The 21,637-nt window shown below is 44.9% G+C and overlaps 1 protein-coding gene across 2 annotated transcripts in view; it reads left to right on the top strand.

The window, feature by feature from the left end:
* The window catches only part of Sipa1l2 (signal induced proliferation associated 1 like 2), a 162,481-nt gene that overhangs the window by 60,324 nt on the left and 80,520 nt on the right, over nt 1-21,637 (top strand). For both annotated transcript variants that reach the window (XM_005064689.4, XM_013121863.2), the window contains exon 3: nt 17,933-19,677. In XM_005064689.4, the coding sequence (XP_005064746.1) occupies nt 18,192-19,677 (1,486 nt within the window). In that variant the 5' untranslated portion in view covers nt 17,933-18,191. The remainder of the gene's footprint in view (nt 1-17,932; nt 19,678-21,637) is intronic.

Raw genomic sequence — 21,637 nt, forward strand, 5'->3', positions numbered from 1 at the left:
TTGTGAGTCCAAAGTTCTATATGTAGCTTATCTTTTATCATAACTAAGGAAAACTATAACTATAACTATCTGTCTTCAACTCCATCAAAGACCACAGAAGGATAATATATAAACACTAGGATTGACAGAGATATCTTACTGCCTGGACAGTCACCCGAAGTTCCTCTGTAACTTTGAGGCATCCATCTTCAGCCCATAGGCCACAATGTGTCTGGAACACTTCTCAGCAAAACAGAAAATTTCAAACTGTCTATCTGCATTGGCAGTCTGTCAGTCATTTTTCTGTGTCCTGCAGAATGTCCCGTAGACTCTTCCATGAAGCAGGAACCCTGTAAGACTGAGTTCAGCAGTCACTTTCCTGTGGGTCCTGCATGTCCAGATTATACAACAACAGTCAAACAGTCTAGGCAAGAGCAGTTTCTTGCCCAAATGGCTAATCTTGCCATGTTGAAAGCAAACTCCATAACGAGTTTCTTCGATGCCCATTTTCCTCTCAGACATAATTGGTGCTGCCAGGAGCAGACATTTCTCATTGTCAAGAAAAACCCTAAACTATTTTAAATGCCATTTTCTGAAGGTCTTTGAGAGGTTTGAAGACTGTTTATCTCAAATATATTTCTGTATATCTAGAAAACCTAACTTACCTAACTATAAATTCTAACTATTATAAGTAACTATCTATAATCTGCATTTAATTATGCATTACGTTGTAAAAGATAAGTATAAGCACAATACTTAATCAAGAGGAGAAATATACACATCACAAAATTGACCTTGAATTTGTATCAATAAATGAAAAACAATACCCATACCATAATTCCCCTTTTTACCATTAACAAGAGATCGGCTGTGATCATTAGCCAATTATAAACAACCCCATTTAAATGAAAACAAAGATTTATAAACAAGATGGGAATTAGGACGTCGCTCATTCCAAACTGCTTCATGCTGGAAGGGGGCGCCGTTCATACCATGGGGATCATGACAAAACTCAGAAACCTGTATAAGTCCTTATTTTCATGGTCTGTAAAGCTCCATCATCTTAGCTGTTTCAGTTGTTGGAACACCTGGTCCACTGCTTCCGGGGGTCTTGGTTCATCAAACCACAGAAGCCTGGAAGGAATCCTCAGCTTTTCATTCTCTGTGGAAACATAAACTAAAACTCCTTTTCCGAGTAACATATCCTTATACTTAAATTTTGAAGTCAAGGCATTTTTAAAAGATAGAAGTTGGATTAATTCAGCAGCATTTATAATCAAGTGTACTTTAGTAGCTGTTCCTTCCTTAGCAATCAAAAACCTGAAAAACATAATAGCGTACAGTATCCAGACTCTCTGTGTATTTTCCATCTTTACGTGGCTTATTATCTATTATTACTTTATTTATTTTACTTTTATTTATTTTTCTCTGAGACAGGGTTTCTCTTTGGAAATCCGCCTGCCTCTGCCTCTGCAGCAATTCCTACCGGCGTGCGCCATCACAGCTGGCTTTTGTATTTATTTACCACTTTGCTGTTTCATTTTCTCTCTCAATCTCACGTATATTTTTAAACACACTGTAAACCTTTAGAGATTTTCTTCATCCAAGTCTGACTTTACTGTCTTATTTGTAAAACCTCGGCAGTTTAAACTGCCTTGTTTTCAAGATGGCGGGCGTAAGCATGATTCCAGCTTACTGCCTCAGTCCATGCTGACATCCAGCAAAAGCTGCCACTGCCAGCTATATGTACACACCTTTCAATCGTTAGTAGAGTCTCTTAAAACAACCTTGGTGGTTTTTTTTTCTTTTTTTCCTTTTTTGTTTTTTTTTTTCTTTTTTCTTTTTATGCCGAGTCAGGAAGACTCCAGTAAGTGAGCCACGTGAATCTCGGCTTGTGGCTAGCAAAACAGAGCACACCTGAGAAAAATGCTGCTACCAAAATCTGTGCTTCTCTCTGTTCTTCTGTTTCTAAAATTCCTTTAAAGCTTTTGTTGTTTTGCGTGGAAATTCAATCCCACTCCTGACAACCATTATGTTAAGAGGAGGCTTTTTCCTTGAGAGGATGCCTTCCCGCCAGCCTGGTTCTAGAGCCGCATCAGTCCCAAATAAACACACAGGAGGCTATATTAATTATGAAGCTGTTGGCCTTGCTTGTTTCTTACTCGCTAGCTTTGACTTAAGTAATTACCCCATAATTGTTAATGTAAGTATTTCTCTTACCGGAGAATAGTTCCGGGCTTCCTACCCCATGGCGGTTACATCTCGAACTCTCTGTGTTTCTCCTTCCCAGAATCCTCCTGGACTCCTAGTCCCACCTATCTAGAGTTCTATTGGCTCAACAGTGCTTTATTAACAAATGTACAGGACCTCCCCCATCATAGGACCTTAAGGGTAAAAATTTTGTTTCTTGGTCCCTTCTTTTAGTACAGCCACGGAATGGAATCATCCTTGGGTGAGAATGTTCCCGTACATGGTGGGCATCTTTGTGCAGTTGGTATTTCCGAGTGTCTGGAGAGCTGCAGCTACCTCAGACTTCTGTCCCTTGCCTTGCTCTTTGTGGTGTCCCTCCCATGACTGCACTCCAGTCGGTCAGAGGGGTAGACAGAGTGTGAAAGTAGAAATTTAACCCAAAATGTATTCATTTCAGTTCTTAATTCTGACAGGAAGAATGTTAGATATGAGATGGCAGCCGGCTTTGAGGGAGGGTTGGGTGCTGCTCTTGGCCTGGGTAGCGGGTTATAAGTTGGTTGAAGTCAGGGCTCATATTCTACACAGCTTCCTTTGCCTACCTCAAGGCTTTGCCAATTGGCTGATTGCTGATCAAAACTTGAGTGAGAGGATGCATGTTAATGAGAGAGAGAGAGAGAGAGAGAGAGAGAGAGAGAGAGAGAGAGAGAGAGAGAGAGAGAGAGAGAGAGAGAGAGAGAGAGAATGTGTATACATTTGTACAGGTGTTGAGGTATGTAAACCTGGGCTAAAGGAAGATGTCAGGTGTCCTTCTCTGTTATTTTCTGTCTTATACCTTTGAGATAGGGTCTCTCACTGAACTTGGAACTAGGCTAGTAAACGACAAACCTCAGCAATCTTCCTGTCTTGCTGACCCCACAACAGCACCAGGTTACAGGCATGCTTGAGACCATGCCCATCTTCGTATGTGAGTGCTAGGTCTTCATGCTTGAACAGCAAGTGTTTGTTTGTATTAGTGCTTCTCTCTTAGGCCACATAATTGCTGTGCTTTCTTGTGTTGTTGTCACCTTCCCTGTTAGAGGACAGGTTGGCCCAGGTCTGCTGTCGACATCATTTAGATGTTGTTTGAGTTGATGGAAATATTGGTGATGCCTTTGAGATCTACAGGGTGCTTCTGTCCTTGCTGATTGTGACAACAGCTCAGAAAGGCGGAATCAGCTGTTTTCCAAATGCCTCTCTGAGTTGTTCTGGCTGATGGTATCACTGCTGTCAAGGTTATTTCTTGTGCAAATGAAGGTAGCTGTGAGACTCCTGAGGCTGACAGTCTTGTTTGCCTAAACTAAGCTACCCTGGCATTGAAATTTCTCTGTTGGTTTGGAAAATACAGAAGGGGGCTTTGGGGGAAACTCCAATCCCAAGGCACTATGATAAAGTCTGGCTTACAGGTGACTGGATAAGAATGAGCACATTTAAAACTCTGAGAATGGTAAATATTTGCCTCCCTGCAGCGCACAGCCTTCCTCCTGTGCTGTGTTTTGGTTATTTAGCCTTCTGCCAGGCTTCCAGAAAGCTGTCCCTGAGAGTATCGAGCACTCTCCTTTGAATACAGCAAGGTGATGCTTGATTGTGGAACTGATGGGGTGGGCTTATTAATAACTGTTTGTGCAACAGCAACAAAATGTGGACACTAGCAGTGTTTACTGCAGTGTGAGGGGTTTCTGAATCTCAGGTAATTCAACTTGACCCTTTTCAAGGATTCATGTAACTGTCTCCATACCTGCCCTGGAGCCATGGACCAATTCCCCAGAGGTTTCTCCCATCACACTGTCCATCAGGGTCCTCTGTCTCTCTGCAGATGGCTTCAGAATGATTCAGAATGCCTTCCTTCTAGCTTGTCATCTATGATAGCAGGGATAAGGGAGGTTAGAGACATAAAGATTTAAGGTAGAGACAGTGGGTAAGCTGTTCAAGCTTGAGGACCTAAGTTCAAATCCCCATTGTTCAAGTAAAAAGTTGTGCATGACAACACTGTGCAGGGTGGAGACAGGAGGGTCACAGGGGTTTGCTGACTGCCTGACTAATGAGAGACCTTTGTGTCAAGGGATTAAGATGGAGAGAGACAGACAGACCGGGCACCTGACATCCTTCTCTGGTCTAGTAGTGCACAAGAGTACCTACACCCTCCCAATGTGCACACTCCACACACCTAAAACATTCACATGATCAAGGTTAACACAGTGAAGAAGCAGAGTAAAGCTGATCATGTGTTTGCATATTCACACTCCAAGTTGAAGTTGGACCAGCAGGGTGTTGGTTCATGAAAGTCTTAAGTTCACTCATCTGTCCCTGAATCAGGCTGACAGTGACTTCACCTATCCCAGAAAGCAGCATCCTGTCTATATAAGCTTTCCACAGAGAGGCCACTCTACTCAGCACTGGATGCTTGTAAGCAGCTTGTGAGGCCTCAGCAGCCTACTCCCCTCTGTAGGGTTCCTCCCCTAGCCACCACAGATGTCTTGAAGTGGGCAGCTTGCATCCAGGAAATGAATGAGAGCCCGAAGGAGGTGACTTCCAGGAAATAATGAGAGAATCACCCCAGGAGAGCCAGCAGGTGGGCAGGGGTGAGAAGAGTGAAAAGGTTGGCCTCAGCAAAAAAAGCGTTGGAGCCAGCCAAGGGTTTGTGAGGTGCTGGCTGGGCCAGAAGCAAGTGCCAGCAGTGGCCAGAGCCTTTGAGGTTGCTCCTACATCTCTGCTGGTGCAGCGCACACCCAGCATACAGGGTCAGGTCCTGTACTCTCTGTAGCTACTACAAGCACCCGTTCCTTGTCAGTTTTCTCCACGTCTCTGGCTCTCCAAGGCCTCTTGTTCTCTGTGGAGGTGCACATCCCTGCTACCCTTTATCTACCCTCACCTTCTCCCCAGCCCCATACTAACCCTACTTACCCTTCTGCCTGGGTGGACGCCAGCCCTGTATGATGTGCCCCCTCCTTACAGTGTGTCTGGACCCTGTGTGTGTGCACAGGCACTATGTTCTACTCAGAATGTGGTCTTCACAAGATGACCGTCTGTGTCTCTTTTGGGACACTACTACAGTGCTGGCTTGCTACCTGCCCAGGCAGGGGCTTGCTTAGTTCATGTTTGTTGCAAGAGTAACACTGCAAGAATAAATGGAGTGTCTTCATTGAGCTTTTTCTTATTTGTGTCTTCTGTGAGTCTCCTCACACTGTGGGAAGGTACCTGCCTCACAATGGAGCCATTTGAGTTCCAAGTTCATTGTAATTGAGCAAAGGCCTCTAGGAAACAGGAAGAATGGTGGGGAGCCTGTTGTTTGCAGTCTGTGCTGGTCCCCAGGGTGAGGGGTGGGGCGCCTCTGCTGTGCTTGCTTGTCCTCTAAGCCTAGCACAGCTCCAGAACAGTTCTGTCTGGGCCTCACAGATGTCATCAGAGCTGGGGAGGCTCTGCCTTCAGCGTCTCCATGATTACTGCACTAATATTCATTTGAGTATTTATTTTCTTTTTGCTCAAGTAATTACGCTGTAGCAAAGCTTGACTGTAAAAAGTGGATTATGTAATTACCTCTCTAGAAAATTGGCTTTCAACTTGCACTTGGGATTAGTGTCTGAACAGACTGAGATTCCACTGTGGGGCGCATGCAGGTCTCTCCTGGCCTGTTGTGTGTCAGGAGACCACCTCGGCACAGCACACATGTGCAGTGGGTGCTGCGGTATCATGAACTGGAGGTTTTCCACATGTGCCTCACATCAGGTCCAGCCAATTAGAAAAGTCAAATTAAAAGTGAAAAACTTAAAAATGAGATTTATTTTATGTGGCCACATTGGGAAAAGGGACAAAGAGATCCAGCAAAACCCCCCAAAATTTTGGGTTCCTAAAGTGAGACCATCTTTACATATCTTGAAAAACAGGGTTCTTCAGACAGGTGAATAGAAGACAACCCAAGAGTGGAGACTTAGTTCTCATTCTCAAGGTTAGATGGGGCCCCGGAGAGGACAGTGGATGCTTCCTTCAGAGGAGATCAAGGTCTTTTCTCCAGGACCAGGACCTTGAACTCGTTCTTGTAAGAACAAACTGTTAAAGAGGGAACCCAACTGTGAATTCCTGGCTCCCTGCTCATACTGACTGATCCATGCTCAGAAATTTCCAGAACTGGAACTAAACTTTCACCCATTAAACACCTGGCCAGCTGCAGGAACCTCATTTTAGTAGCAGAAAGCACATTAGTTCATGGACTCCCTAAGACATGATCTGGAGAAGCCAGCCTCTTCTTCCTGTGGGTTTTTTTTTTTTTTTTTTTCTGAGACAGGGTTTCTCTGTGGCTTTGGAGGCTGTCCTGGAACTAGCTCTTGTAGACCAGGCTGGTCTTGAACTCACAGAGATCCGCCTGCCTCTGCCTTCAGAGTGCTGGGATTAAAGGTGTGCGCCACTACCACCCGGCTTCCTGTGGGCTTTTGTGGATGTTGTTCTCTACCTGTTGTTTTTGTTGCTTTGTTTTGTTTTCATCTGTGTGTTCTACATCTGAAGTCCTGACTTTTCCTGTGTGTGTGTTCCTGTGTTGTGGTAGGCATCCCATGTGAGCATGTATGGAGTAGGGCAGACAACAACCTCTTTCATTGTTGTTCCTTGGGCACCATCCAGCCAGGTGTTGGGGACAGCATCTATCACAGCCTGAAGCTCACAGGTGAGGTTGGGGAGCTGCCTAGCAAGTCCTGGGATCCACCTCCCTCATGCTGGGTTACAAGGACATTCAAACATACCCAACATTTATGTGGGTTCTAGGGATCTGAACTCAGATCTTCACAGGGACTCTTGAGTTCCAGACTGGGAGGAGTCAGGAAGACAGAGACTCTAGTTGGTGCATAATTTGCATACTGGAATGTCAACTATGGCCCCAGATCTTGAATGAGGCTATAACTTATGACTTACTTGAAGGTGTGAGACAGAGACAGAATTGCTGGGGGTCTGGTCAGTCAGTGTAACCTAATCAACAAGTTCCAGGTTCCACAAGAGGTTCTGTGATGGAATGTGAGAAGCAACTCCTACAGGTTGTCTTCTGACATATGTGTGCCATGGCACTCCTGTACACATACAAAATAAATAAGCAAATAAATGTAATAAAAATTTTAAATGGAGAGTGACTGAGCAAAACACCTAACATGGATGTCTGGCCTCCATATACATGTGTGCTCACACACAGAAATTTCAAAATGAAATAAAAGAATCTTTGATTGTCGGGTGATGCCTGAGCCTCTCACATGCTGTGACTGCAGATGTGAACCACCACACTTTGTTTCTGTCTGGATTTTTTCTTTAGACAGTTGTGTTTTGTCAGAATGAAAAAGCCACACACATGTTCTAGTTGTTTGGCAAGGAGCACAATTCAGGACAAGTGGCAGGAGAAATGGCTCTACATCAGCTTATGTGGGTGGTTACCTTGTGTAACTGTGGGCTTTCCTGTCATTCTCATTGTTTTAGAAGGCAAGTTGATCACTGTTCTATAAAGTCAAGCACTCTAGAACACTTGAGCTCCACATAGTGCCCCGGCATATTCCAGTCAAGTGATTCTATCCAAAAGTCAGATATTAATGCCACATTATATATAGCACATCCTCTGAAATCCCAGAACTTGGAGGCCAAGGCAGAAGGATTGCCTTGAGTTTGAGGCCAGCTTGGTCAACATAATGAGTGCCAGACTAGCCAGAGTTATATGGCAAGACTCTGTCTCAAAAAGAACAAAAAAAAAAAAAAAAAGCAGCAACAACAACAGCAAAAGAAACCGCTAAGAGCTGGTGTGGAATGTGAGGAGTTAGGAACTGCTGTTACAGAAGGGGTCTTCTGGTTTTTGGAGCCTTTTTGGTGAGAATAGGAACTCATGAGGTCAGTTTTAGACATTCTAGACCTTTGCTTTCCATTTTGTGTATTGAGACTTAGCTCTTATGGGCCTCAGGAACTTGTCATTGCTGGTGAGCTGGTAAGTGGGGACTAATTTTTCCATGTGGTCCTTCTACCCAATGGTTTGTTTATTTTGAACAACCTGATGCCAAGTGTGTCTGGGATCACACTCTTTTGGAGAGAAGATCATGGTTATCATCCTACTCCCTTAGCATTAGAAAGCCCTTGTAGTGGGGCAGTAGTGGCACACACCTTTAATCCCAGCACTCAGGAGGCAGAGGCAGGCAGATCTCTGTGAGTTTGAGACCAGCCAGGTCTACAAAGCTACACAGAGAAACCCTGCCTCGGGACAAAAAAAAAAAAAAATATATATATATATATATATATATATATATATATATATATATATATATATGTCTTCCATAGCTTCCCACAATGTGGAATCAGTTACTTTTCTGTGTATTAAGAGAACAAAAATTTGGAGCTTAGGAGATGGCTCAGGTGGTGAGTTGGGTGCTATGCAAGCGCAAAGACCTAAGTTGATCCCCAGTGGTCACCTAAAGGGCAGGCATGGTAAAACACATGTGTGACCCCAGCCTTGGAAGATGGAGACAAGTGGATCCCTGGGCTTGCTGGCCAGCCTAGCCTCATCAGTGAGCTCCAGGACAAGTGAGGGACCTTGGCTCAAAAGACAAGTTGGATAACACCTGAGTTTGAATTCTGGCCTCTACAAATGTGCCCCCCCATCTATGCACACAAGTAAAAAACTTAATTTTTATGTTAGAAAAGAAAGGTTATGTTGGAGGTTACATTGATGTGTGAGTTTGCATGTAGGTGTCCTTAGGTGTGTGTACCATGTTTAAGACACCTGGTATGATTATAGTAATTTAAAATTTCATCATTTTGAATATTGATACTGTTTTGTCCTGACAGAAAATCTTTCACCAGGTCACCCAGACTGTGTTGTATATCATGCAGTGGGGCTCATCTGGGTGGCAGCATGGGAGAGTATTGGTTTCCTTGGGTCTCCTCAGTTGATGGTACTGTGTGGCTACAGACTATCCTCTGGTCAGTAGAGACATTTGGAGCTAGATAGAGGCACTATGCAATGTAGCCTCTTCCAGCACAGCCTGGTTCTTGGGCACTTGGCTGTTTCTTCATGTCTGGGGAAAACAGCAGGTGGAGAAGCCTGGTTTTTGTCATGTGCGGCTTCCAATATGTACAAACAAGGTGTTTCACTCACTGCATACAACCAACTACACAGGGAGGAGATCTGCCATTTTCTTGCATTTGTTTTCCTTTTTTTTTTTTTATTCTCCTTTTTTTCTTTTTTTGGTGCATGCATGGGGCATAGGGGCAGAGTCTCATATATCTTAGGCTGACCTGCCTTGAACCCACTTTGTATTTAGGGAGGATTAGACATTCAAAGTCCTTGTAGGTGAAGGCACACATCCTTACGCACAGCTTAGATATTTTTCTGCCCCTGTGTGGACTTCTGTGCACTGGCCAGTTTTCTGTTACTATAGCATGTATCTGAGGCAGTCATTTTATTGAGATGTTCATTTTGGATTTAATTTTGGAGGTTCCTGTCCATATCTTATAAGTCTGAGGGGATTACAAATGGCACAACTTGTGTTTGTCTTGTGTGCACATACAAGCCAGGTCCATGGCGGTACCTGGTAGTGCAATGTAATGGTCTCCAATCAAGTAGCATTTGTTGAGTGGAAGCATATTGAGACATTAAGATGCTAAGCTGTTTGGGCATAGGAGGAGATGGGTTTTTTGACATTTACTTTCTGTCAACTTTTTCTCCTGTCACTTGAGGGTGATTCTTCATTACTTTTAAAATAACATGATACGGTTCACACACAAAAGCGAACACATAACAAGAGACTTTGTGATCTTGATTCTGAAAACTATATAGTTTTATAGTGGTAGTGTGGGCTATTTCTTAGTTCTGCTAAAAGCCTATTGTTTATTTTTCTTCATATGAGTGTTTACCAGCATGTGTTTATATGTACCACATCTGCGACTGTCTGCTGAAGCCAGAACAGGGTGTTGGATCTCCTAGAACTGAAGTTATAGACAGTTGTTAGCCACCCAGAGTGGGAGCTAGGAATCATACCCCATCTTCTGTAAGAACAGTAATGACAGGTACCATGTGAAGCTGGTAAGGGGAAGTTGTCCCTCAATACAGTGACCAAAAAGGTCAGTAGAGCTGTAATTTCATCTCCAAAACCACACTGTGGCCTTAAGTGTCTGTAAACTTGTGTGGTTCATGAGATTTCCTCCGCTTCTCTGTAAAAGTAATTCATATGTATGCAACATTATATCCCTAAAACACTGGGGCATTCTGTGTCTTAGCTACCAATACACAGCTATGTGGCCATCAGAGACTTGCTTGGGACAGAGGTGGGACATTTCATGTCCTGAGGAAGTAACTTGTGTGGGTGGTGATGAGTGATGAGTCTCCCTCCCTCCCTCTTGGGCTCCCATCCTGGGCACACTGAAGCCCATCTGGTTGTATGACCATCTTGACTCTGACCTAGAAGCCAGAACATTCCCACTCCCACCCACCCGGAGCTGGGGTTCCTGCTCCAGCTGCAGGGCATGTCGTCCTCCTCAGGGGAGAGTCGTGCAGCCTCAGCACTCATAGCTCTGATAGAAGGTCAGATTTTTCTTCTGTGGCTTGTCTGTTGATGTTTGGCATTAGAAAACCTGCAGAAATGTTTTAGATCCTGAGATTGGAAATGGAACACAAAAGGATTTCCTGGGGAGTTTCTTGTCTTTTAGACTTGTTTCCAGGTATTTGACTTGTAGAAAACTGTGATTCTGGTTTTGTAGGGGGAGAAAAAAACACATTTTGCCAATGAAGAACATTAAAATTCAGGCTTCTGCCTGTGTCAGATTTCATACAAAAGACATTTTACAGTCAAACCCGGGAAATGTGGAAATAGAGATTTATAATGGAAATGCTGATTCAATTTGAGCCAAAGCCAGACATTTCATGAGGGAAAATTAGATTAAACAGTAGATGCTTAGAGAGACTTAAGATTGTGACAGGCTAAAAAACATATGTTTTGCATGCTTCCCAGGCATTCCGGTGCTTTCTGTGGCGAGCAGGAGGCGGCTCCTTGATGTTTGAGGCCTTTATTAAATGCCCTTTTATCTGTCTTTGGATCACTGGACCCCAGAATGTATGGTTTGGAGTCTGGTGATTCTTGCACATTACTGCAGGATCAGAACCCGATGTTGTGGGTGGGAGTAATTCAGTCCTGTCGCGGCGTGTTGTCTGTGAGTTTAAAAGGCCATTTTAGTTGATGAGCATGGGCTTCCAGTTACCACTGACCGTTTAGTTGTGATGAGGGCAGGGAGCTCCGAGAGGAGAGTCACTGGGACCTGTCAGCAAGAAGCATTGGCAAGGGAGGGCCTTCCTGCTGTGGTTGACCTAGAAGCACTGGGTCTCTGCCCTGACCTGAGTGAGGTCAAGGCTGTTCCCAGATGTGCCATCGCATTCCAGGGGCTGCCTGCCTACTTCACTCTGCCTAGTCTCTGAGACATGCACACATTTTTTATTTTGATCAAATCTAATTATCAATCGTTTTCTTTGGTTGGCAGTGCTGTTGGTGACCTGTCAATGTCTTGTTCAAGATATTACTGCCAAATCCTTGGTTATACTTCCAGCTTCTGTGAGCTATATTTCTTGTGTGTTTGGGGTATGCAGGTTAGGGTTAGTGTTTATGGGTGTGTGTGTGGGGGGGTGTCAACATCTGACTTCGGGAAGAGCTGGATGAGAACTTGATATGTGGTTGTGCTGGGTAGGGAGGGGCTGTAGAGAGAGGCGGGAGCATAAGCGTGAGCAATCACAGTGCAGATTGGAAGCATTGAATGAAGCAACTTTGAGTTGTGGATAAAGACTGAATCATCAGCATAGAGAGGGTATGCGGAACCCCCAGGATTCGTTCAGAATTTAGAGAAGGCAGCATGGGATAGCCCAAGCACCAGCATCTGCAGGAAGTTCCAGGAGGAAGAGCCAGCAGGAGATCTAAAGAAGCAAACAGGGAGTCTCTGTATCCAGTGGTCCGTGTACTATGATGGTGGTCTCTGCTCCATCCTGGGTCTATAGCCATGTGGACTGGATACAAATGTAAGCTGATCATGAGTGCCAGCCCAGGGCCATGCACGATAGTAAGTAAGGATGGGGGAAAAAGCAGTTTGTTTATTAGACTGGGTCTTGCCCATGTGGAACTAGCTGAAATTCCACCTGATACACCCATGGCTCAAGTTTCCTTGTTTATCTTGGCCCTCCAAGTCTGTACATCATGGGCTAATCATAAGGGGTTATCTGCGGAATAAATCTTCCAGCATTTGCCATGAAACCTGCTGTACTCTGATGGAAAACACTTTAGCTGTACTTTTGGGATCTGCTTTCCTGAAGACCACACTGGGCAAATTCCCCCAGGTAACACATGACTTGCCTAAGGAACTATGGAGCTAACATGTGAGCTTTGTATGATAGTAAAAAGCTGTGGGTGACTTACCCTGTAACATAGTAGAGAATTCTACTGTCTGAATTCTCACGACTGTGTATGTCAACCTAACTTTGATACAGCTCAGGGTCTTGGTTTGTTTGTTTATTTTTCAAAAAATATCTGAATGAAACACTAATTTTCCTACTCAGATTTAACCAAAAAAAAAGCAGTCATACAATGATTCAATTTGCCTATCAATAGGTAGAGGTTGCTACGTAATAATAGCTATATTAGCCACTTTCCTCATTTCTTAGACAAAATACCTGACAAAATCAATTTAAGGAATTGTTTTAGCTCGGTTTGAAGGTACAGTACCTCATGATAGGGAATGCAGGCAGGCAGCGGAGTGTGACGTGGCTGGTCACATTGTCAGGAAGCAGAGAGAAAGAAATGCTGGTGCTTAACTCTCTCGTTTTTCAGTCTGGGACCCAGTTCGTGGGTTGCTTCTGCCCACAGTCAGAGTGGACCTTTCCTCCTGACCTAACCGTCTCTGGGAACTCCCTCACAGGCAGGTGCCTCTCCCAGGTGATTCCAAATCTAGTCAGGTTGACAGAGAAGACGAGCCAGCACAACAACCCATTTCTCAGGTCTGTGGCCATCTGGTCACAGCGTCCTGTGACACCAGGCTAAACATAACTTAATCTGGGTGGCTCTGATAATGGACCTTCAGAGAAAGCCACAGCCCAACTCTTGTTCTCTTGACCACAGGGAAAGTCAAAGTGGGGGTAATTTTGTTTCTCTGTGCTTTCCTAGATGTGTTCTGGTTGGATTCTGCCGTGGAGAATAAGCATTTTCCCCACAGTTATGCTTGTATTGTCAATGCACTGTGTAATTTTTTCAATGAATGGGACTCATAATTTGTGCATTTTTTGTGGGTTTCAACCATTTGCTACAGCTGCAATCCTGATAAGAGACTCAATTATAAGCACAATATTAGTCTTTAAGATTCACTGATGTCTCATCGGAGACTTGGAAATGCATCTTATTTGCAGACAATTGTGCTTAAGCAGTGTAGTGCTATGGTTCTGTCTTGTCCTTTTCTATTGAATACTCTGGACATTAGCTTGAGTGCCGATCCTTCTCTCAGGGTCCCAGTTCTTGAGTTCGTCCCTTAGCTGTCTCCCATGGCCTTCCCTTGCTCCTCACTGTTCAGTTCTCCTGTTCATGCTCTGGAAGGCCACATAAACTTCCTTGCTTTCCTTTTTTCTAGTGCCCTCAGAGGACTGGTAACAAGTTGTTTATTTTGATAGGCAGCAAAAACCATAGAGTAAGAGTTATTGTAGCTAGGGATGTAGCTGAATTGGTAGGTAAAGTGCTCATCTGACATGCACAGAGCCCTGGATTCAGTCTTCAGCATAAACTGGGTGTATGGAACAAGCCTGTACTGCCAGCACTAGAGAGGTAAAGGCAGGAGGATCAGGAGTTCAAAGTCATCTTTGGCTACATGAATTTGATGCTAGCTAGAACTACATGAAACCAAAAGAAAGAAAAAGAAGCAAACACAGAGAGAGGACTGGAGGTGGTGCATTCTTGATACTGAAAACAAACTTGAGAAGGAAAACTCACAATTGGGAATCTTGTGTCTTCTTCCTTCAGCTGGTCAGTGTCTGAAGTTGGGAACTTAAGGATGAGTTTATGTTACTCCTAGCAGGATGGAGCAGTTAGAAGGTCAGATGCTTCTTATACCTCACAACACACCTCCTTAATATGCCAATAAGTTTCACGTGGAAATTGCTGTAGGCTTATCACCCCAGCGTTTGTCAGCATATACTACCAAAACCAGTATTTGTTTGTGACAGGGCAAGAAGAGCTAGCACATGGCAGATGATAGAAGCTTGTTGCATTACAGGGCTTTTGCTACTGACTCTGACATGAAACCTGGGTGCCCTGAATATTCCCTTTTCCATGACATCTTCATTTGCAGTCGCACTGTTCACAGCATGCCTCAGAAGTTTCTCCCAGAAAGCCACCTAACAGAAGAGGGCTCTGCACAGCCCAGAGCACTCAGAGACCCATGGCAGATAGACTGTGGGTACTGTTGATTGCTTGCTCCTGCGGGACTCTGCCTTACCAGGGGGAGTTGCTCGGATGTGGAGAAGATGTAGGGTGGAAGCCTTTTGCCATTTATTCAGTTGGGGCATTTGCAGCTCCTTTGGCTGGTGCTTCAGCGGGATAGGATGCCCTCTTTACAAAATGGAATAGCTTTGGTTGTTAAGTTCATGGTCATTGTAAGGGTTTGAGGAAAAGCCTTTTGGCATGTAATATCCTGCCCTGGGTTCCCAGATGTTTACACTCATCCACCTTTGCATGTGAACATGTATCTGCAAAGTTATAGTGAACCATTTCTTTATTTTTTAAAAACAAAGCCTCAAACTGACCTCAAACTCAATATGTAGCTGAAGGTGAACTTGACCTCACTTGGCAGTCTTCCCTCCCAAGTGAGTACACCACCACACCAAGTTTTTTGCAGGGGTAGGGATCAAACCCAGTGCTTCATGCATGCCAAGCAAGCACTCTACCAATTGAGCTACATCCCCATGCCTGAACTCTCACCATTAAAGACTATTTAATAGGTACATAGACATACCATTTGAGTCTCTTATTAAGGTGTTACTAGCCCTGGACCCACAGGGCTGCTTTGAGAAGAGATTCCTATAGATTCAGGAAGCTACTGTAAAGTTTAAAAGAGGGAGAAAGTAGAGGACACCATGGGAACATGGCACAGGGACACACACCTGGTGGCGTGGTCAGCTCTGCCCCGTAGTTGGTATTTCAATTAAAGGGATCAGCTCGGGCAACAGTCTAAAGTGTGGGGGGCCGGGGGGGTGCTAGAAGACACAAAAAGTACCTAGTACGATGTGATCAGGACACTGCATAGAAAATGGGGCTGAACAGAAGACAGAGATGGAAGAGAGCCATACACCAGCGGGCACATAGAGGGAGGGGAAAGGAAGAGAGACAGCTCAAACAATAAATACATGGAGTCTCTACTCATCCAGTGTTCCACCTGTAACTCAGCTGTTTACCCAGCCAAGATTTCTAAATAGAACACAGAGCCCCTAATCTCTGTAGCTTCATGCTTTGTCTTTTTCTGGCCCATGTCTTGTCCTCAGTAGTCCTGGATGGAGGTAATGCTAATACTTAGCTCTCAGCAGGTCTGTAGAGCTAGCTGGACATCAGCATGCCCCATGCATCTTGGTGAGATGCTGATTGGCTTAGTTCTGCCATGTTGGGTGGGGCCACTTGTGGTCAGACTGTTGGCTGTGCATGGGGTGTTGGTAACTTCCCGCTTTGTGTCGTATGTGTTAGGTATGTACTGGCCCTTCCATGTGTGCCAGGACATGAAAAAAGAAGGAAGGTAAGAAAGTCTTGCTATAATTCTAGATATCATTAGTTATATAAACAGGAAGATGAGAGTTTCAGAGAAGTTGTCAGGGTGGCCTTTGGCATTTCATACATATTTTTATAACATTTTTGTTAGGAATAAATGCTTCTGTCCTTTTCAGTGGCTGTGAATCTATTCAGATTTTCCATTCCCAGGTCAGATTGGAGAATTTGTGTTTTACTAGGACATTATTAGTTTCTTATGGGTTCTCAAATTTTTTGTCATATGATCACTTCAGATATTCTTTATGCTTATATTAACATAATAATGCTTTGAATATGCATCCTTCATGTTTTCCTCCTCATTTAAAAAACCTGTGTGGTGTTCTGTCTCTGTTGAGAAAACTCATATTTTTGTTTTGTTTTCTTTTAAAGTAGCTTTGACTTGCTTATCCTGTCCACATCTCTTCCATCAATTTTTGGCTCTTCTGGTACATTCTATTGTTTTTGAAACTGACCAGAGTAATGAACACTCAGTTCCTGTTTATGACTCCATAAGTTAGTTAAGTGAGTTGGAACTAAATATTAGGGCAGGAGTCTCTCTACACAGAAGATCTGTAAGTTAATACTAGAAACCTAAAGATGAGTTTCCTGGTATTACCTATTGGGGATTCATGTAGCTCTGTACCAAACATGCATGTATACGTGAGTGTGTGCTCCCATGAGTGCTCTTGCAGAGGCCAGAGGAGTACACAGCTTATTTCCTCTAATGGCCTCCTCATTTTTTGGCACCTCTCACTGAACCTGGAGTCTGCCATGTTGACTGGACTGACTGGCCAATCAACTCCTGGGATCCAGCTGTTTCCATGCGAGAGGATTGGAGCTGTAAACACTTACAGCCATGCCTGCTTTTACATGGGTCCTCATGCTTTCATAGCAAACACTCACCACTAAAGCATCTCCTTAGACCCCAACCATTCTTCTTCTCAAGTTTAAAGTTGTATTACCAGTAAAAAGCAGTCATCTAAAGAACTGATAGTTTCCACAGAAACCCAGCTCACTGAATCAAATGCATTTCAGTAGAAGAGGGGAGAAATCATTGGCTTTTTTGCCTCTGTTGTCACTCTCTTGGTTTTCCGGGACTGGTTACATAGAAGTCTAAGTTGTATAGGAAATGATAGCAATCCACAGCAGTCTACAATCCTTTTAACAATAGTAACGCTAGGTAGGTTGAGAAGAGGCAGTTGTTACTCTGTCTTTCTGAGAACACAGGTCAGGATGTCTGGACATCTGCTTGTATTTTCTCCTCTCGGTTGTTATATCCTAACATCCCTTATTTCCTCGGTTACATAATGACTCTGGGGTAAATAACATAAGGCCATACCAAGACTGATAGCTTTTTTTAGTATTGGGGGCAAAATAAAGCAGCTGCTACCCTAGGAAAATATCTGCACTTCTCAAGGATGCCCATCTATTCATTGTGCCTACCAGGAGCTTTCTAGAAAGTTCTCAACTAATTGGGATTTTAATCTTGTCCAACTGAACTGTAGTTTGATGTTATGCTTGTGGGAAGAACAAGAGCTATTTTTTTCTTGGGTCCATTCTGTCCTGTGCTAGGAAATTATGCAGTGTTAGCAATATTTTTGTATGGTTAAAGATAAAATAAAGGAGAAAGACAGAAAATAATAGATCCAATCACATTTCTACCCGTATGTTTCCATGTGTTATGTTGTTTGGCATCTAGTGCCTGGAGTACATCTTGCATCTTGGTCAAGTTGGTCTAAGAGTGATGGCTTTGGTTTTCTATGAGAGTTCTAGTCAGCCTTGCACAACTGGATAAACAGGCACACCTAAGCCATGTGTCAATGCAACATGCACACAGCAGTGTGAGAATATTGGTATGGGCAGAGACAGGGGCACGAGACGAAAGGAAGCAGCCTGTAGGCCTGCATTGACCTGAACTGTGTAGGTTACAATTGACTGTTTTCTGTCTTTTAATTTAGGTGAAGAAAATGCTTATGGACAGGTGTCCAAAAGAGTGCTGCTGAAAAGAACAGAAGCGAGGATAGTGTCACTGCAGCCACTGGAAAGCACCTCCACCATGGCTTTGGAGAAACTGTGCTTTGAGGATGTTGTTTGCTTTGGGTGAAAAAGATACTCCAGGCAACCAAGCTTTCTGTCTGTCTGTGACAGTATTATGTGATGACCACAGAGGTGGGTTCACACCATTGTTGCTGATGACTTCCTCTTGCCTCTGTAGACATGAGTGACCCAAGGCCATCACAGGTAGAGAAGCACAAGCTTGGCAGAGCTACCTCCAAATTCAAGGACTCTTCCAGAACCATGCAGTCTGATGATTATTTTGCTCGGAAATTTAAATCCATCAATGGCAACATGGGACCCGCCACTTTGAACACAACCAGTCCAAGTGAGGGCAGTGGAGGTGGTGGTGGGCCAGCCAACGGTACCCCAGCAGTGCCCAAGATGGGAGTGAGGGCCAGAGTGTCTGAGTGGCCTCCGAAAAAGGACTGCTCCAAGGACCTGGCTTGCAAGATGCTGTGGGAGAGCCGTTCTCAGTCCAGCTATGAGAGTGTTGCCTCCATCATCCAGAATGGCCAAAATGACCAGGGTGACAGGCTGCAAGAGGAACAGCTGGACCTGGACTTTGTGGAGGCAAAGTACACCATTGGAGACATCTTTGTCCATTCTCCTCAGAGAGGACTCCACCCCATACGACAAAGGAGCAACAGTGATGTTACCATTAGTGACATTGATACTGAGGATGTTCTGGACCAACATGCAGTCAATCCCAACACTGGAGCTGCCCTGCACAGGGAATATGGGAGCACTTCATCTATTGATAGGCAGGGTCTGTCTGGAGAGAGTGTTTTTGCCATGCTCCGAGGGTACCGAGTGGATAATTATGATCCTAAGGTGACCAGCTCCTTTGGGTTTCCGGATTTCTTCCCCTGTAACACCGCCATCTCCCCCAGCCTCCATGCGGCAGCCCAGATTTCTAGAGGAGAGTTTGTCCGCATCTCAGGCTTGGACTACATGGATGGTGGGCTCTTGATGGGGAGGGACAGAGACAAGCCCTTCAAGCGCAGGTTAAAATCAGAGTCAGTGGAAACATCACTCTTCCGCAAACTCCGGACAGTAAAAAGTGAGCATGAGACCTTCAAGTTCACGTCTGACCTAGAGGAGGGCCGCCTGGACCGGGGCGCCCGCCCTTGGAGTTGCCAGAGGTGTTTTGCCCATTATGATGTGCAGAGTATCCTCTTCAACATCAACGAAGCCATGGCCACGAGGGCTAGCGTGGGGAAGAGAAAGAACATCACCACTGGGGCCTCGGCTGCATCACAGACCCCAGTTCCCACAGGCCCAGCTGGAGGCTGCGAGTCCCCACTGGGCAGCAAGGAGGACCTGAACTCCAAAGAGAACCCGGATGCTGATGAGGGCGATGGGAAGAGCAATGACTTGGTCCTCAGCTGCCCTTACTTCCGCAATGAGACTGGTGGAGAGGGTGACAGGCGAATTGCACTCTCTCGGGCCAACTCAGCCTCATTCAGCTCCGGGGAAAGCTGTTCCTTCGAGTCATCCCTCAGCTCACACTGTACCAATGCAGGCGTCTCTGTCTTGGAGGTGCCTCGAGAAAACCAGCCCATCCACAGGGAGAAGGTCAAGCGCTACATCATAGAGCACGTTGACCTTGGGGCCTACTACTACCGCAAGTTCTTCTATGGCAAAGGTAGGCACCTGGCTACCTCCAAGGGCTCGGGAACTCTCACTTCACGTTGCTGTGTTTCTTATATTCCTTTCCTGGGGGGACACATAAACAACATTCACTCACAACCACTCCCCCATGATCCAAGGACAAACCAAGATACAGTTCTACCAACATTCACTCTAGGGAACCAATTGGTCTATTAGGCTTACTTACAGAGTATAGGTAAGGGATTGTGAACAGGCGTATGGGTGGCCTTACTGCAGCCACAAGGAATGGTCTACATCCATGGTGATGACTCCCCAATGACTACACAGATGTGGTCTTCCTTCCCTAGTTCTTGCCCTGCCTATCTACTCTACCTATACTCTGAGACCACATGTAGTTAGAGCAGAATTAACATACAGCTGACTGGGAGGAATGGCTGGGTATTCAGGTAGGGGTCCCATCACCCTCACTACCATTCCTTTTATAAAATATCATCAGTCAAAAAGCCCAGCTGTGAAGATCTTTTGCAAGCAGGCACCACTGATCTCATGAAGATGGCAGCAGTTTGGGTCAGAGTATAGTCCTGCAAAACACACTATGACCAAACTATCCAACACCTGAGGGAACAGCTTAACAGGAGAAAGGATGTCTTTTGACATGGTTTCAGAGAGTCCAGTCCATAGTCAAGTGTCCTCCTATCCTCAGAGTGGGCATGGGAGCATGTTATGCAGAGGGGATAAGGAGGGAAGGAGAGAGGGAGGGACTGAGGACCAGGAATCACTTTCAATGACCTAACCCCAATGACCTGCTCTTCCAGGTAAGTTCAACCTCCTGAAGTTTCTAGGGCCCTCCAAAGTAGCACCACCAGCTACAGAAATGTGGGAGACATTGCAACCATACCAGGACTATGTCTTCAGAGCCTGCCATGAGCTTTACTGCATTAGAGCAATGTCCTCAGGGTCCCAGGGCCGTGACCCACTAGGCTTACATTGCCCTGGTCAATAATTGCACCCTGCAGCCTGTTAGGAGCCCCAGCTTCTGGCTGTGCTGATTCATAATCCCCTCCAAGGCATGCCTCCTCCTCCTCCTCTGACATCAGACTTCATCTAGGTTTTACCCGTCTTACTAAACGTCCTGAGATTACATCTGCCCTATGTTGTTCCTCTACATAGCTCCTAACACTGTTTGGACTGGGTAATTCTGTGGGGTCTTCCCACCATTCTTTGTTCTTTCTTACCTTGTTGATGCATAGATTGGATGTGCCAAAGCCTTGTTGAAAGAAATTTGTGGATTAGCCAGATGTGCATGGTCCGAACAATGGGATTTCATGGGCAGAGATAAAAAAAACTCCTTCTGGTGTTATTGCAAAAGTCTTTAATATAATGTAACATAAGTTATTTTCACTTTCATTTGTCTGAGCTGTCTTCTCTCCAGGTTTTAGCTACCAATGCACTCCTTTCCCCATTCTCCACTCTTACCGCTGTGAGTTCAGTCCTTGTCACAGTAAAGCCCAGGAACCTCTGAACTGTGTTCCAGGCTGTGACTAACTGCCATCCTCACTGCTGTGCCCATCCCTGGGTCCCAGTTATTAGACATGTGGAGGACTGGTCTCCAGGAAGAAGGCAATTGCTTTTGGCTTTCAAAAAGGAACCGCAGAGGAACAGGCTTCCTCACCAAGACTTGTTACAACTGGAAGCAGGCACATGAAGTCAGTCTAGATTTGTCACATTCTAAAGTCCATAAGTAGCTCAGCTCCTCCTGGGCAGCTGAGTGCTGAGAGTGTAGGGCATCAGAACGTAAGGGTTTCTATGGTCCTATTGTGCAATTGCTTATGGCTTCCCACTCAAACTGTGTCTCACATACAAAGTGTGTGTGATAAGAGCCAAACTTACTGCCTGGCGCCATTGCCACCACTGGACTTATTAGTGACCTCAGAGTCTGTCCCAGGAGGTGGTTTCTGGTCTGTGCTCATCTGTCACTCATCTTGAAGACCTCT

This window comes from Mesocricetus auratus, unplaced genomic scaffold (genome assembly GCF_017639785.1).
Source record: "Mesocricetus auratus isolate SY011 unplaced genomic scaffold, BCM_Maur_2.0 Super-Scaffold_100013, whole genome shotgun sequence".
In the NCBI taxonomy this organism is placed as follows: domain Eukaryota; kingdom Metazoa; phylum Chordata; class Mammalia; order Rodentia; family Cricetidae; genus Mesocricetus; species Mesocricetus auratus.